Source organism: Erinaceus europaeus, chromosome 9, assembly GCF_950295315.1.
Source record: "Erinaceus europaeus chromosome 9, mEriEur2.1, whole genome shotgun sequence".
Classification (NCBI taxonomy): Eukaryota; Metazoa; Chordata; class Mammalia; order Eulipotyphla; family Erinaceidae; genus Erinaceus; species Erinaceus europaeus.
Window position 1 is genome coordinate 13,977,784 of NC_080170.1, and position 18,334 is coordinate 13,996,117.

General features: G+C 46.8%; 1 protein-coding gene across 2 annotated transcripts in view; it reads right to left on the bottom strand.

Moving 5' to 3' along the window:
* Positions 1-5,329: 5,329 nt before the first annotated feature.
* The window catches only part of RNF130 (ring finger protein 130), a 113,971-nt gene continuing 100,966 nt past the window's right edge, over positions 5,330-18,334 (bottom strand). For both annotated transcript variants that reach the window (XM_060197338.1, XM_060197340.1), the window contains one exon: positions 5,330-5,537. In XM_060197338.1, the coding sequence (XP_060053321.1) occupies positions 5,428-5,537 (110 nt within the window). In that variant the 3' untranslated portion in view covers positions 5,330-5,427. The remainder of the gene's footprint in view (positions 5,538-18,334) is intronic.

Genomic DNA, 18,334 nt, shown 5'->3' on the forward strand with positions numbered 1-18,334 from the left:
GAAGTGACATGGTGCCCTCTGCTTCCCTCCAGGGTGGCAAGTGTTCCCTCTGATTGGGTCACATGGCACACTGGCAGCCAGCAGGCAACTGGTCAGTGTTTCTGCTCAATCATTTGAAGGAGGACAAGTGGCCTAGGATGTGCCAGCCAGTCAGCCTCTTGACTTTCTCTCTCTCTTTCTTTCTTTCTAACACTTGGGATCAGGACAGCTTGGTTACTAAAAAATCCCTTTAATGTCACAGTGTGAATCTTCCTGGATGAACTGTGGATGAAGGGTAATTCCAAAGGCAAATTAGAATCTGCTGTGTGGGGTGCAGCCTGCAGAAGACAGCTTGGGCCCGTGGGGGTAGGGGACTGTCAGGAGCTAAATGAGGGCTGGCTTGGGAGGGGAACAGCTGCTGGCTGCCAAGTGATCCACTATCCTGGCCGGAGCTCAGAGGCTGCCAGCTGGGTCACTCTAGCGACACTGAGTCCTTCTGAAAGTAAAGTTGTCTTTTTTTTTTTTTCCCGTCATTCATTTTTGAAACAAAAACAAGGGGGCTGGGTGATAGCACAGCAGGTTAAGCGCACATGGTGCAAAGCGCAAGGGCTGGCATAAGGATCCTGGTCCGAGCCCCCAGCTCCCCAACTGCAGGAGGTTGCTTCGCAAGCGGTAAAGCAGGTCTGCAGGTGTCTTTCTCTCCTCTTGGTCTTCCTCTCCCCTCTTGACTTCTCTCTCCTATCCAGCAATGACAACAGCTTGACAACAATAACAACTACAATTAAGTGCAATAACAAAGGCAACAAAAATGGAAAGGGTGGCCTCCAGAAGCAGTGGATTCACAGTGCAGGCACTGAGCCCCAGTGATAACACTGGAGGCAAAAAAAAAAAAAACAAACAAACCACAAACACAACTATCTTCTCTCTTGCCTAGGTCAGAGTGAAGGAAACATGGCTTTAGCTCGGGTGAAATGCCAGAGGAAAGTCCCAGAACTGGGGTGGGGGCCCCACGGGGTGGGGACATGTCATCTTCCCTCTATAATCACAGGCACAGCAGGCTGGAAGGACACAGACCTGAGATGGCAGGTGACCAGTGTCTGCTGGAGACCCACCCATCTCTCTTCCAACGCTCAGTTGGATCTTCCTGGACACCCTGAAAACAGAGGATCAACCTTCCCACTGGACCAAGAAAGCCCCAGAGGAGCTACAAGGTGGCTCCTCACAACCCCATCCACTCCCCTCAGCAGACCCATATGATCTGGCCACAAGGAGACCCCCATCAGGGGCAAGGGGGACAACTATGCAGCAGACCTTCCCTCAAGGGGTGGCCTTGTGGGCTCTGATGCCTCGTTCTGTCCACGGCTCTGCAGTACAGCAAGGAAAGTTTGATTCCACCAGCAAACACCTCTGGCCCCTTTCTGCATCTTCTCTGTCACTCAAATATTTGGCTCCTCCTGAAAGGATCTTCGAAATCTATACAGATGACAGGAACATGCACACTCAACAGCAGGCTTTGGGCTAATCTACCATCGAGGTCAAAAGAAATGGCAAAACAGACACAGCCCACTTTCAACACCAGAAGCACATGTCTTTCAATCCCCCTGTTCAGGAGCGTATGTCTTTTAAGGCTCTCCCCCCTGCCCCCTTTCTCATGGGGAAGCACAGTCACTCTAAGCTCTGTTTTTGTGGGAACTGAGGGGCTGCCGGTGTGCCTGGGCCCCGTGGGGAGATGACACCTGTGCTCTCCAGTGGGGAGACTATAGCTTTTCTGCTGTCATTGGCAGTAGTTCCTTTGGTTCTGCCTCCTTGTCGGTTCCCTGGGCTTCCTCCCCAGTCTGGTTCTACCAGTGTGGGGCAATTTCTGTTCCACTCCTGCTTCCACCATCAGCTGAACTGAGGGACATCAGGACTGGGGACGCCCACTCTGGGAGCTTCTATCTCTGGGCACGTGTGGGGTTGTGTGTTGCATGCCTCTGTGTGTGGGGAGGAGGGAGAAGGGAAGAAAAAAGAGGGAGGGAGGGGAGGGGGGATAGATTTGGCTACTGAAGGCCTGTGATCATAGGGGAACTATTTATTTATTTATTTATTTATTTATGAGATGGAGAGGCAGAGACAGAGATTGAAAGACCACAGCACTGAAGCTTCCTTCAATGTGGTAGCGGCTGGGTTTGAACCCTGGGTTGTATACATTGCAAAGTAACAGACTATTTGAGCAGCAAACTATCTCCAGTCATCTGAGGTCCCCTCGGTGCCTGGGAAACCATCCTCTTCACTGTTCCATCTCTTTGGTCTCATGACCTAGTAGGTTGGTGTCTCAATGGCTTTCTTCTATCAGCCCAAACCACAGGGTTCACCTGTCTCCCAGCATTTTGTGAGGGGCACTTGCGGGACACTTGAGGGACTCTGAGGAACTCACTGAGGGACACTATGAAGGATTTGAGGGATACTGAGGAACTCTGAGGGATACTGTGAGGGACACTGTGAAGGACTCTGTGAGGAATTCAGCGATGGACACTGTGAGGAACTCAGTGAGGGACATTGTGAGGGCTCAATAAAAGTTTGTTGAGGAGACTCATTTGCTGACCCATTTTCCCTTTTCTGCGTCACCTCCTTGGAATCAGTGTTTTTCCTTGTGACATCTATGAGCAAGGTGACCTAATGCTGCTGCTGCCTCGTTCCCCACTAGCAGAGCCACTGCCCTAACAATGCAGACCAAGAACACAAGCACATTTAGCTCTTTCTTGTTCAAGTCAGTTTCATTTTAACGTGTGAACTAAGAAATGGATTTTGGGGGTGGGAGGTGGTGGGTGGCGGGTGGGTAATAAAACAGGAGAAGGGATTATAAAACCCAGAGGAAATGTCAAGTGGGCCAAATTCAGACATCTTACAGTGTCTAACCCTGTCTGGTAGAATATTCTGGAACTTGGGCAGCTGTCTTCCCTGGGCAGCTAGTGGGTAGGAATTTGGCTGTAGATCCAGAATGCTGTTCAGGGAGGTGCCTTGTGGGTACACCTACAAGCCAGGCCTGGAGAGGTGGGGGATAGGACTGCAGATGAGTGTCCCTGGACAGACATGCTGCCCACTCCCTTCAGCAGTGACCCCAAGCCTGGTCCCTGCAGATGCTCTCACTCCCTGGCATCTTATAGTGTTCTCTGATATTCCTGTACCCCAATATTCCTTAACTCAGTGTTCCTGTGTTCTGATGTTCTTGCTCCGGCTAAGGACTATAGGGCTCGCACCCAGACAGGACAGTCTATCAGAGCTGTAGGGTGTGTGCATGAAGTTCACCCCTTTGTCCCTCCCATTCTTTCAAGCTGCCCTCTATTTCCAGCCCCTCCAGAAAACACTTCCTGTCTGACTTGCGGCCACTGTGGAAGAAATGCCTCTGTGTCCCACCCACGTCAGTGTGGACTCAACGCTGCTGTCTGGACCCAGGTCCAGACAGAAGCAGGGGTCTCAGGAAGCTGCCCTGGCATTGCTGCCTCCCTCTCACCCAGCTAGGGTCCCTCAGCATAGCTGCCAGACAAGAGATCGCTGTCTGGGACAAATAATGCCATCCTGCCTCTTCTCCAAGGAGGTGACCTTCACAGAGAAGTTAGTGGCCTGCCTGGGAAGGCAGGACATGCTGTCATGGAGTAGGAGTGGCCTTGACTTCACTAGCTAGAGCTCTGTTCCAAGTGTACTGCCCTGCAGGAAACTTTCCTTGTAGGAAACAGCTGTGTGGCTGGTATGATGGTGAAGGGGTGCCCTGGATTGGCTGGACATGTGAGAGTCATCTTCAGAGGTGGGTTACTGTGTTTGTGTCTTAGGGCTCTGGGCTTTTGAGCTTTCTTCCCGAGTCACTGCACATTCTCTCTTAAAAGGACTTCTCCAGGGCAAGTTAGCCGACCTGCTTCTGTAAGGGCAGAAGAACATGTTCCAAGTTCTGGTTCTGGAATACAAGGCTGTGGTGTGGACCACAGGAGTGGGGATGTGGGGGGCTCTGGCCGACGGGTGTCCCTCCTCCTTGCAACCCAGGCTGTCGTGGCAGAGCCAGTGAGGCTGAGCTGTCTGTCTCTTTGAGCATTGCTCTCAGGAAGCTGTTTATCAAAAATACTTGTAGAGTACAAAGACTATAAAAGGGGAAAGAAGAGACCAACAAAAGCCCTTGCTTGCAGGTAGAAATGAAAGGCTGCTGACCGTCTGATTTGATGTTCCAACCTCAGGTGTTCTCCAGCCAAACGCTACAAGTCACTTGGAGGCTGTCCGGCCTGGAACCTAGCCTGCCACCAGTTTGCTTCTCTGAGGGTTTTCTTCGGGGGTAGCTGCCTCTCTGTGGAAGTAGGAGGTGAGCTGTGGAGAGAGTTAGCCAGGCGCACGGGGAGGTGGCTGGTGCTCGCTCCTGGTTTTTCTGTCCCACAATCAGGAAGATTCACAGGGTGGGTGCGAGGGCAAATGGAGATGGTTCTCACGACGGGGGATGGACGGTGTCTACACCATCTGGAGGAGCAGGCAGAACGGCGCAGAGAAGGTGTGGACACTCAGGTTTCCGTGTTGGGGTCACTCCTCGGTACACATCTCTCAAAGTATGAACTCAGTAGGGAAAGCACACGTGTATCACATGTGAGCCACTCCCAAAAGACAACACCCCCATCCCAACGCCCTTGAGACCTTTCTGTAAGTTCCTCACCTGCTTGCAGGGGCTGAAGGGAGGGATGGGGCTGACCAGGCATCTAACAATATGTCCGTGGCTCCCTCTGCTGGAGACATTGATCTGTTAGCTGGCACCCCCAGACCACCAGGCTGGCTTCCTGGACACCCCCACCTCAGGCCTCAGCATCAGGTGGTCACAGGACACCACATATTTCACCTAATGGCAGGTTCATCGAAGAAGGCTGGGAAGGGACAGTGGGGACGACTGCTCCTCCCACAGGCCAGCAGCCCCGTTCCCGTGCTCTGGGTGGTCAGTCTCAGCAGGGGAGGTGTAGGGGGACAGACAGACAGCAAGGCTTTTCTCTCCAGGACCTTTCAAGAGAGGGCCTTTCACAAGGAGCAGAGTAAGACAGAGCGGGCATGCAGCAGCAACCGAGCCCGTGTCCTAAGAAGCGTGAGGATGCATTCACAAGTGGGGAGCAGGAAAGGTATTTCAGGAGCCCCGCCAGCACCCCAACACAGAAGAGTGTGTGGTTATTTGAGAGATGACATGAACCCCGGGGCCGTGCTTCTGCTGGGGCCCCTCCACCACTGCCCAGCTTGGGTGCCTCAAAGTCGCCTGGGCCATACACTGCGCTGTCCTCTAAGCCTCATCCCAGGGGCACTTTGCAATTGAACCCTGAACCCCGACCTTGTGCTTAGAAAGCGCTGCCGTTCATTCTTCCCGAAACAGATGCCGACAGGAGAATACAAAATAAGGAAGGTGATCGGAAACCAAATCACGGAAGTGGTGACCCCCCACAGCCCACCGGGAAATCAGGTTTTGTTCTCATCGTACAGGTCCAAGGAGGGTTCGATGGTGGAAAATTCACTCTCGTACACCAGGCTTCGGGGGGACAAGGAGTTGCGATGGAAGAAGTGACCACCTGGAAGAGGAACAGGAGACAGGAGACTTAGTGGGTGACCTAGTTAGCAGGGGGCCACACAGTTCAGAGAGCATAGCCCTGAGGCTATGAGTCAAGGCTGTCCATTTGGGGTCTTGGGCATGAGCAAAGCTCCCTGGCACTCCTGAAATGATTCCTTTTAGAAATCTGAAGACACACGCTCCTTTGGGACACCCCACTGACCTCACTTTTGCCTCCAGCCTGGGGTTCCAGTCTAAGCATCTGTTCTTGGGCTGAGCCCAGGGCTGGGGCGGGAACAGAACCCTTTATGGGCTGAGCAGTCGGATAATATGTGCACAGGCTCCGTCTCTTATCACAGACACTGGCAGGTGGTGTCAGTAATGAACTCCACGTGTGTTGTTAAGCCCCCAGCTCTCTTTGAGATGGCTACTCTGATCCTTGTAGTTTTGACCCCCACTACCCCAAATAATAGACATGGGTTGATCCTAAATTTTTTTTAAATTTTTTTCCTGAGCTTCACTCTCCTCTTCCTATACCTTCATATACATTTTTTTTTGCCTCAAGGGTTATTGCTAGGGCTCAGTGCTCGCACTACACTTCTGGTGGCCATTTCCCCCATTTTATTGTATAGGGCAGAGAGAAATTGAGAGAGGATGGGGAGATAGGGAGAAAGACAGACACCTGCAGACCTGCTTCACCACTTGTGAAGCCTCCCCCCTGCAGGTGGGGAGTCAGGGGCTTGAACCCGGATCCTTGCACAGGTTGTTGCGTCTGATACTATGTGTGCTTAAGTGTTTGCGTCAATACCTGCCCTCCGCCCCCATACAATTTCTATCACCCCACTAGAACAGTACTTTGATAAGAAAATCAGTGTTTGTTTGACTGTGTTATTCAGAGCTAAGCCATGCTCATATCCTTTTCTTAGCATCTCTGTTTCATGTTTATGGCTCGAGGTCTAATGGATGTACAATGAAACACATGTCTAAAGAGAACATTCTGGAGAATTCCAGAGGCGGGGCTACAAAGCAGCAGCAGCTGTGTTTCTCTCCTCTCCTCTCCTCTCCCAGATCAACTAGGAACACCAAAGGAGACCACTTGGACCACAACAAGACAGGACTAGAATGACTTCAGGAACCCACCAAACCACCGGTAAGTGTAAACACATGTGGCTTGTGGACAGAGAGGAGCCTAGGGAGAGATTAAGCGGCTGGTTACAGTCTGGCAGTGTACCAGTTGAGACACTACTTCCAGTCTGTTTCACCAACAAGGTGATGGCTGAAGGGAGGAAGAGGACTCCTCTGAGACTCACCAAATTCAACTGTGAGTCCCCATTGCTTCTGCCCTCAGAATCTGGAGCAGCGGCAGGGAGGCCCTAGGTTGACACCAGGGGACAGAGAACTAACCAGGAAGCTCAGGAGAAGAACTTTACCTCGGTGGCACAGCAGTGGGGCTGTGAAAGTCTCTCTGCATAACCACTGGATTATCTCTGCCCCACCCTGCTTTATCTCTTGGTCAGGAGTCAGTAACTAAGCTAAGAAGCCTACTTAAGAGTTTAAAAGCCCTCAGGCTCCCATAGCCTACAGGGAAGGAAAAGCACAAAAGAGGCTTTTAAGCTACTAAGCTCCAAATCAGGGATTAAAATACTATTGAAACAACCGTCAACTTCCACAACTGTGAACCCTTTAATTACCTTACTTAGACACAAGTCAATCCAGGCAATAGTGATCAGTAATTTGAAAAGTACTGAGAGAGGGAACTCATAACATAATATATAAAATGGTAAAACCAACAAGAAGAAATATTGGAGAAATGAACCAGGACAAGAGTCCAGCTAAAAGCCCCCCTAAGATTGAAGCACAAAATAATGAAGTCAACATCCAAACACTAGTTAAGGAAATAATCACAGGAGTGAGTAAAGAGTTTGAAAGAATTGTCATCAGAAATGCAGAAACAACAAATGAGACTCTGGAAGAAAACACTAAGTATCTCAAGGTTATTAGAGAGCTGAAAGCTGAAATAGCTGAGCTAAGAACACAACTAGCTGAACAAGCTAAAACAGTATCAGAACAGGGTAACAAAACAGATGAATTCCAGAAAACAGTAGAGGGGAGAGAGAATAGAATCAATGAGGCTGAAGATAGAATTAGCAAGATTGAGGACAAATTAGAGACAACAAAAAAAGAAGTAAAAAATCTCAAAAAGAGATTAAGAGATACTGAAAACAACAACAGAGACCTATGGGATAACTTCAAAAGAAATAATATACAATAATAATATATTATTGGCTTACCAGAGGAAGAAAGAGAGGGAGGGGAAGAAAGCATTCTTCAGGTCATAATTGCTGAAAACTTCTCTAGTCTAGACAACATCAAAGGCATAAAGGTTCAAGGAGCCCAGAGGGTCCCAAACAGAATTAGCCCAGACTTAAAGACACCAAGACACATCATATTTAGAATGGAAAGGAATAAGGATAAAGAAAGGATCCTGAAGGCTGCAAGAGAAAACAAAGAGTCACTTACAGAGGAAAACCCATAAGATTAGCAGCAGACTTCTCCACACAAACACTACAGGCCCAAAGAGAATGGCAAGATATCTATCGAGTACTCAATGAGAAAGGCTTTCAATCAAGAATACTGTATCTTGCTAGACTGTCACTCAGACTAGATGGAGGCATCAAAACCTTCTCAGACAAGCAACAGTTGAAGGAATCAACTATCACCAAGCCTGCCCTGAAAGAAGTTCTGAAAGGTCTCCTATATAAACAGTCAGACCACCATAAATAGGCCATATATCAGAACACTCTAAAACTCTACAAGAATGGCATTAAAATAGCTTCAATCTTTGATATCAATAAATGTCAATGGCCTGAATTCACCTATTAAAAGACACAGTGTAGGAAGTTGGATCAGAGAATACAACCCAACAATATGTTGTCTATAGGAAACCCGCCTAACTCCACAAGACAAACACAGACTCAAAGTGAAAGGATGGAAAACTACCATACAGGTCAATGGCCCACAAAAAAGGGCAGGAACAGCTATTATCATATTTGACATGATAGACTTTAAAATAAATAAAATTTAAAAAGATAGGGATGGACACTACTTAATGCTCAGAGGATCAGTCAATCAAGAGGACTTAACAATTATTAACATCTATGCACCCAATGAGTAAGCATCCAAATACATTAAACGTCTGCTGAAAGAGCCACAGCAATATATTAACAGCAACACAGTCATAATATGGGACTTCAGCACCCCACTTTCTCAACCTGACAGATCATCCAGGCAGAAAATCAATAAAGACATAAGGGAGCTAAATGAGGAGATAGATAAACTAGAACTAATGGACATTTTCAGAGTATTCATCCCAAGAAACTGAAATACACATTTTACTCAAGTCCACATGGGTCATTCTCAAGGACAGACCATATGTTAGGCCACAAAGACAGCATCAGCAAATTCAAGAGCATTGAAATCATCCTGAGCATCTTCTCAGACCACAGTGGAATTAAACTAACACTTAATAATCAACAAAAGATTAGTAACAGTGCCAAAATGTGGAAGCTCAACAGTACACTCCTTAACAACTACTGTGTCAAAGAGGAAATAAAGGAAGAAATCAAAATGTTTTGAGAGTTCAATGAAAATGAAGACACAAGCTATCAAAATAGTTGGGACACAGCTAAGACAGTACTTAGAGGGAAGTTCATAGCCATACAAGTACAAAAGCTCAAATATACAACATGACTGCACACCTTAAAGATCTAGAAGAAGAATAAAGGAATCCTAAAGCAACCAGAAGGATAGAAATCACTAAAGTTAGGGCAGAAATCAATAACATTGAAAATAAGAAAACCATACAAAAGATCAACGAAAGTAAATGTTGGTTCTTTGAGTGAACAAAATTGACAAACCTTTAGCCAGACTCACAAAACAAAAAAGGGAGAAGACCCAAATAAATCGGATAGTAAATGAAAGAGGAGATATCACAACAGACACCGCAGAAATTCAACATACCATGTGAGTCTTCTATGAACAACTATATGCCACCAAGCTAGAGAACCTGGAAGAAATGGACAATTTCCTAGATACCTACCAACTTCCAAAACTAAGTAAAGAGGAAGTAGATAACATGAACAGGCCCACCACAGCTAATGAAATTGAAACAGTTATCAAAATTCTTCCCAAAAAGAAGAGTCCTGGACCAGATGGTTTTACAAATGAACTGTACAAAACCTTCAAAGAAGAACTAATACCTCAACTTTTCAGTCTTCCAGAAGATTGAAGACACTGGAACACTCCCTTCCAGCTTCTATGAAGCCAACATTACTTTGATACCAGAAGCAGACAGGGACACAACCAAAAAAGAAAACTACAGGGGGTCAGGCGGTGGTGCAGTGGGTTAAGCACATGTGGCGCAAAGTGCAAGGACCGGTGTAAGGATCCAGGTTCGAGCCCCTGGCTCCCTACCTGCAGGGGAGTTGCTTCACAGGTGGTGAAGCAGGTCTGCAGGTGTCTAACTTTCTCTTCCCCTCTCTGTCTTCCCATCTTCTCTCCATTTCTCTCTGTCCTATCCAACAACGAACAGCATCAACGATGGCAATAATAATAACCACAACGAAGCTACAACAAGGGCAACAAAAGGGGGAAAAATGGCCTCCAGGAGCAGTGGATTCATGGTGCAGGCACTGAGCCCAGCAATAACCCTGGAGGAAAAAAAAAAAAGAAAGAAAAACTACAGACCAATATCTCTGATGGGCTGGGGAGGACTTTCATGGGTCAGCCAGTCTTTTTATGCTGGGCAGGAACAGAGTCCTCTCACATCCTCTCATTTCTGCGTGGCAGCTGCGTCACTTTCATCCCATGGTTGGAAACTGAGGCTGGAGAGGCCAAGGGACTGACAGGATCAGGAAGGGGCTGGCCTGGGTCCATGCCCAGGGCCCAAGTGCACACTCCAGTGTGGGGGTCACATCGGTCCAGGGTACACAGGGCACTGCCCACATGTAAGACACTCTCGGGGACAATGGAAATTCCACTCGCTCCCCCCAAAGCTTAGTGGCACTGGACTGTCTCCGATGGTCCCTACATACTGCTTCCAGCCTGAACGTTGCCAGCCCACTTCCACCAAACTGGCTTCAGTCTGGACAGAGATCAGAGCATGAAGGTCTGAGTCTCCACATATATTCAAACCCACTCAATGATAAGTAACGGGAAGATGTGAGAACAAGGAGGGGGGACAGTTAAGCAGTGGGGGTGAGTGTCTGTTGCTCCCTGCTCTGCTGAATGACAGCTGGAAGATGCTTTGAAGAGGGTTAAACCGGGAACAGCTGCTGACTATGATAACATCACCCCAGAACTCATTCTTAACCTGGGTCCCGCGGCAAAGAAGTGGCTCGCTGCACTCCTGTCCCACATCTTGGAATCTGAGTCTATGCCCAAAGTCTGGCGTCGTGCTAAGATTATAGTGGTTTTGAAACCAAAGAAAGACCCAACACTGGCCGCCAGCTATAGACCAATTTCTCTCCTCTCCGTGTGTTGCAAACTCCTTGAGAGGCTGCTTCTGTCACGTATTTCTCATCTTACAGAGAAATTCCTATCACCCACCCAAGCTGGTTTCCACCCAGGAAGATCTACCTGCGAACAAGTCCTGGCCCTCTCAACTTACATTGAAAATGGATTCCAGAAGAATTTAAAGACGGGTGCTGTCTTTGTTGATCTCACAGCAGCCTATGACATGGTCTGGCACTGTGGTCTCCTAGTCAAGATCTCAAGATGCCTGCCTCCATGGGTGGCCAACACTATATCGTTTCTTCTCCAAAACAGAAGATTCCGGGTGCATCTGGGTGACAAGTCTAGCCGATGGAGACTTGTCTCAAGTGGCCTCCCCCAGGGCTCTGTTCTGGCTCCTACGCTATTTAATATTTACATCAATGACCTCCCAGAAACTTCTTCAAGGAAGTTCATCTACGCTGATGACATCTGTTGTGCAACTCAGGCATCCAAGTTCGACATCCTCGAGGAAACACTCACGAAAGACATGTCTCTGATATCTGATTACTGTAAAAAATGGCGACTAATCCCTAGCACTGCAAAAATGGTATCTGTTTTCCATCTACACCATGCCTCGGCCTCGTGTGAGCTTAAGGTGCAGCTTGGCGGTACGAGAATCCGGCATGAAGCCCAGCCAGTCTATCTTGGCGTTACTCTCGATCGCACTCTGTCATTTCACAAACATCTCATAAAAACTGCAGCAAAGGTGGGCGTGAGGAATAACATCATTGCAAGACTGGCCAGCTCCTCATGGGGCGCGAGCGCTTCCACACTACGATCATCATCTCTGGCATTATGCTATTCCACTGCAGAATACTGTGCCCCAGTGTGGTTCCGTAGCCCCCATGTCCACTTGGTCGATTCCAAATTATATTCCTCCATGAGGATAATTTCTGGAACCATCCGTTCCACCCCGGTTCCATGGCTGCCAGTTCTTAGCAACATTGCCCCGCCAGATATTCGTCGGGATGCGGCATCATCTAAGTTCATTTCCCACGTCTACGCTCGACCGGACCTGCCAATATACGCGGATATCTTCGCCCACCCTGTCCAACGCTTGACGTCTCGTCACCCAGTCTGGTCCCCTATGCCTACACTGAACTTCTCTGTTCCAGTCTCTTGGAAACAGAGTTGGCAGTCAGCTGAGGTAAAGAACAAACACCTCATCACAGACCCCTGCAAGCGTCAACCCGGCTTTGACCTAGCACATTATGATTGGGTCCTCCTCAATCGCTATCAAACAGGCCATGGCCGGTGCGCCGCTATGTTCCATCGCTGGGGAGCCAGAGACGACCCGAACTGCCCCTGCGGCTCCAGACAGACTATGACCCACATAGTCAATGACTGCCACCTCTCCAGATTCAAAGGAGGTCTCGAATCTTTCCATCAGGCTCAACCTGACGCTGTTGACTGGCTACGGAAGAAGGGCAAACGCTAGAAGAAGAAGACAGCTGGAGGAAGGGACTCTGATGTCCCAGCGCCTCTCTTCCTTGAAGTGTGCACTGGGGGATTTCTGAATGTGAGCTGGATTACATTTTGATTTTTGTCTTTATATCCCAAGTCTCTAAGACAAATGTGTGAGCGGAGTAAGGTACAGGGACTCACTTTTCTGGGTCTGAAGAGAAATCAATCATTTGTGCTTTTCTGTGTGTCTAGGCTGTTTGTTCTAGTCATGTATAGTGAACAGGGGAGCCACCTGCTGTTGGTATGCATGAGACCCCTTCTGTTTCATTTGGTTTAAATCCCCGCTGCTTAACACTATTCTATTTACATAACCACTTCATTCTATTTACATAAGCGCTGTTAACAAGCACCACCCTCCCTCTAGGACATTAGTGGTTCAGTGATAGAATTCTTGCCTGCTCCACCCCCCTCTCCTTGTCACACCCTGATCCTCTCCTTGTCACACTCTGATTTTCACCAGTCACTTTTCTCTCCACCCTCTCTATGTCACATCCTGTTTCCACCCTACTTGGCAAGTATATATAAAGACAGCATTGTGAGTTTTACGGTACCTTGAGTTTAGCTTAGCTCGGCTTAGATTGTGCTGCGTCCTGCATGAATAAAGAGATACTGCCTACAGCTCAACCATGAGTCCCTGGTCGTCTGTTACCCGCCCATGCCTGTGAAGCCCGCCCAGCGAAAACAACATAGCCCAGCAAAAACAACAACCTGCCAAACCCATCTCTGGTTAATAGTTAATTTCCTGGAAGGGGCCTTGAAGGCAGAATGGAGGTCACCTTTGAGATAAGGGGCCTCATTGGGAAGATCCAATTCATGAAGAAGGCAGAAGTTAGGTCTGGTTCCTGGTACCTCTTGGGTAACCTTTTTAACTGAAACTTCCTTTCTTCTTCCCAAAGGCCTCTGTGTTAGCTAAGTCATTTTTTAAATACAAATTTAAAAAATATTTCCTTTACCCATTTAGTGAGAGACACAGAGATAAGATACAGAGAAAGAGAGACCAGAGTACTGAGTACTGCTCAGCTTTGGCTGATGGTGGTGCTGGGGACTGAACCTAGGACCTTGGAGCCTCAGGCATGTGAGGTTTTTTTTTTTTTTTTTTTTAATTGTCTCCAGAGTTATTGCTGGGGCTCAGGGCCTACACAAAGTATCCACTGCTCTTGGTGGCCTCCCCCCCATTTTTTTTTTTTTTTTGGGTAAGACAGAGAGACATTGATAGAGGAGGGGGAGATATGGGTAGAGAAATATAGACCCCTGTAGGCCTGCTTCACTGCTTGTGAAGCATCCCCTCTACAGGTGGGGAGCCAGGGGGCTCGAACCTGGATCCTTTCATGGGTCCTTGTGCTTAGTACTATGTATGCTTAACCTGGCATACCATCGCCCAACCCTAGCATGCAAGTCTTTTGCAGAACCATTATGCTGTCTCTACAGCCCTAGCTAAGTCTTTAAAAAAGACTCATGGTGAGTTGTGGAGAATTTCTGGGCATCCCTCACATATAGAAGGTAAACACACTACTGATAAATTTCTCTTTCCACTCTCTTTTATCCATCTGCCTATCAAGTAAGCACTTTATGTCAGTAATCATTATTATTATTATAACTATGAAGTTATCTGTTTATTTTAGATAGAGACAGAGAAATTAAGATGGAAAGAGATACCTGTAACAACAATGATAACAAGGTCAACAAAAGGGGAAAAAAAAAGCCTCAAGGAGCAGTGGATTTATAGTGCAGGCACCAAGCCCCAGCAATAACACAGGAGGCAAAAACAAAAACAAAACAAAACACCTGTTGTACTATTTTAGTGCTCATGAAGCTTCCCCCCTGCAGGTGGGGACCAAGGACTTGATCCTGGGTCCTTGTGCACTATAATGTGTATATTCAATCAGGTACACTGCCACCCACCCCCCTCAGCAATTATTGTTACTTATTGACTTTAGAAAAAAGTACACACACACAAAAAAAGTGCATATGTTCTTGTGTCAATTCAGAGTGTGAGTTCATCTCTCAAATAGCTCCTTCTGTTCATTTTCTAGTTATACCCACATGCTCTATCTAGAAAAAACACACCATGTATACTTAGGTACAAACATTTTATATACATATACACAATTGTAAAGATAAAGGAACCCTTACTTCATATGGAGCTACAAGGCCTGAAGAGGGCACTCTTCTGTAGTTGGCTAGCTTTACACACTGGAAAGGGGGAAGCAGTTCTCCCCGTTCAGTAAGCAAAACATCCGGCAGTGAGCCTCTGTAGCCTTCCTCAACTCACCTTCTCTTCCAGTGAACTTTTGTTGTAAGAGCCTCCCCTGTGTCTTTCTAATAAAAATGTCCATCGACTCCCCCCTGTAGAGCTTCGTACAGGCTTGCTCAGCTGGAGATAAAATTTCAGTGCTATTTCCAAATAAATGCACTTATTTATTATAATTTTGAGCTACCTCCTTTAAGAAAAGTTGACAGCTGTTGCCTGGGAGGTGGTGCAGTGGATCCTTAAGCATGATGCTCTGAATTCCATCCCTGGCATTGCATATGCCAGGGTGCTGCTCTGCCCTGCATCTCTTGATTTCTCTTTGATGGTCTACTCTGGTTCCCCCCTTCCCTGCTTTAACAACTAAATACATCTTTAAAAAAAAGTTGAGAGGCCAGGCGGTGGTGCGCATGGTTAATCACTCACAACACAGTGTGCAAGGATGCAGGTTCAAGCCCCTGGTTGCTTACCTGCAGGGGGAAAGCTTCATGAGTGCTGAAGCAGGGCTGCAGGTGTCTTTCTCCCTCTCTATCTCCCCATCCCCTCTCAATTTCTCTTTGTCTCTGTTCAGTGAAAAAAAAAGTTGACAACATGAAAGCTCAGTTCTCAAATAGTTGCCACTGCTCATGTTTTTTCCCCCGAGACTCCAAATTCCTCAAGGGTAAGAACTGTACCAAATTTAGCAAATTCTGGTCCAAACATCCCCTCTTTCCTTTGGGACCCAAATGTTCCTCTTCCCACTGCCCCCAGCAGAGGCCAGTTAGTGGTTAATATAGTTTCTTTCAGGTTGGGGGTATGGATTGACCTGCCAACATCCATGTCTAGTGGAGAAGTAATTACAGAAGCCAGAACTCCCACCTTCTGCTCCCCATAAAGAATTTTGGTTCATAACCCCAGAGGGATAAAGAATTGGGAAGCTTCCTATGGAGGGGATGGGATCTGGAACTCTGGTGGTGGGGATTATGTGGAATTGTACACCTCTTATCCTACAATCTTGTTAATTATTATTAAATCACTAATAAAAAGAAGAGAGAGAAAAAGAATATTGTCTCTGGCTTCATTTCTGACTTTGCCACTTAACAGTGAGTGATCTTGGTCAAGTTACTTGATCTTCTTTAAGCCGGTCTCTTCATTAGTGAAAGGGGGACATAAGTCTACCTTCTCCCATGGGATGTGCTCAGATTCAGTGAGTGATCTTGGTCAAGTTACTTGATCTTCTTTAAGCCGGTCTCTTCATTAGTGAAAGGGGGACATAAGTCTACCTTCTCCCATGGGATGTGCTCAGATTCAGAGGACAAGCTCTGCAGTCTGTTCACCAGGGCATCCTGGCACAGAGCTGGCATCTATTGTTAACAGGCCCCATCTGGCTTCCAGGCAGAGAGGGGAAGGGCAGCTCCTGTTTGAACTGGAGTCCCTGTGCTTTGTTGCCACAAAATTCTCTTGATCTGATTTGATAAAGGAATTCAGTGGAACCAATTCATTTGGTAGATAAAAAAAAAAAAAAAAAAAAACAAGGAACCCACAGGATCCTTTCTCTGTTTGCAAAGTCTACAGTTACAACCCAGCTGGCCATAGGGAACAACTCAGGTTTAATTCTATCAGGCCTGAAGCTGCCAGGCAGGAGTGGGTGAACTGCTTTTCTAGCGAGGCTCTGTGGAGTATCTCAAACTCTACTCAAAATATTTACTTATTTTTATGAGAATGAGGAAGAAAGGGAGAAAGAACAATCAGAGAATTTCTCAGTTCTGGTACCTTTCAGTGCTGAGACTTGAACTTGGGACTTCTGGAGCCTTAAGCATACAAGTCCCGTGTTCCAACATTGACTACCTAGTCAACATCCTCCACAAAATATATTCTTACTAACTTTGGGCTTATTGGAGCTTCTTTAGAACAAATAACTCTTAAAAAAACAACATGTGGTGGGCAGGCAACCTGGATTCAAGCCTGACCCTCTCACCAAACTGGGGAAAGCTTCCATGTTGTGATGATTCTCTCTCTTCCCACCTCACTCTCCTTAAAAATTGGGTTAGAGCAGCAAGTTCCCAGTGATGAACAAAGAATGAAAAAAAAAAGTTATGTGTCTATTAGAAAACAAACCTATGCCTTGTGCATTATCAAAGTTTGTCCAAGAAGGATTTAAGACGGAAACAACACAGTGGTTCCAGACGAATCTGTGGCCATTTTCTAAGTTTATTTATTTATTTGTTTATTCCCTTTTGTTGCCCTTGTTGCTTTTATTATTGTGGTTATTACTGTTGTTGTTATTGTTGTTGTTAGTGCTGTCATTGTTGTTGGATAGGACAGAGAGAAATGGAGAGAAGAGGGGAAGAGAAAGATAGATACCTGCACAGATCTGCTTCACCACTTGTGAAGTGACTCCCTTGCAGGAGGGGAGCCGGGGGCTCGAACCAGGATTCTTACGCCGGTCCTTGTGCTTGGCACCACCTGCACTTAACCCGCTGCATTACTGCCCAACTCCCCACTTTCTAAGTTTTTTTTTAAAAAGTAAACACGGGGGGGGGGTGCTGTAGTGCAGCGGGTTTAAGTGCACATGGTGCTAAACTCGAGGACTGGCATAAGGATCCTGGTTCGAACCCCTGGCTCCCCACCTGCAGGGGGGTTGCCTCACAAGCGATGAAGCAGGTCTTCAGGTGTCTATCTTTCTCTCCTCATCTCTGTCTTCCCCTCTTTTCTCCATTTCTCTGTCCTATCTGGCAACAACAATATCAATAACAACAACAATAATAACCATACAATGATAAAAACAACAAGGGCAACAAAAAAAGGAAAATAAATAATTTTTTTTTAAAAAAAGTAAACACGGGGCCAGGAGCAAGTTCTCCTGGTAGGGCACATACTTTGCTAAGAGCAGAGCCTATGCTTAAACCCTGACACCACGAGTGTGCCAGGGCAGTGGATGAAGTTCTGGTGTTTCTCTGGTGTGCCCTCTTTTCCTCTCTTACTGTCTCTGCATCTCTTTCTCTTAGTCTCGCTTTCTGAAATAAAAATGATAATAATAAAATCATTCCCAGGGCAGTGAAACTGTGCATGCAGCAGGTTGCAGAGTTGCAGAAGGGGGTAAGGGGAGAGAAAAGTAAGCAAAGAAACCATTCAACACCGTACAGTCTTTCTATTCATAAAGTTGACTTCTTTTCCCTCCCACTTTCTTGGGGGGGGTAATGGCTTACAGTATAGTTGTCAGTAGTATCATTATGGATGAACCTCTATTTTGATGCCAATTCTAACTCTGGCACTAAGGAACAAGTCTCACACATTACAGAGCACAGAACACACGCATGTGCACACACCCCACTTCCACGGTTGCTGAGGCCAGGAATAATAGAAATATAAAAATTTAACGATGGCAGTGTTACATCTCAGAACCACAGAATAGCAGGCTAAAATTTCAGTGGTGGATGACAAATCTCCCCTCAGTCCCACCCTACTAATTCGTTCATTTTATTTCTAAGCTCTAGTAAAAATTCTCTATTTGGCTTTGAATAGCACCTATTAACAAAAAAAATATTATGGTCTTCTAGGAGTTGAGATAATAG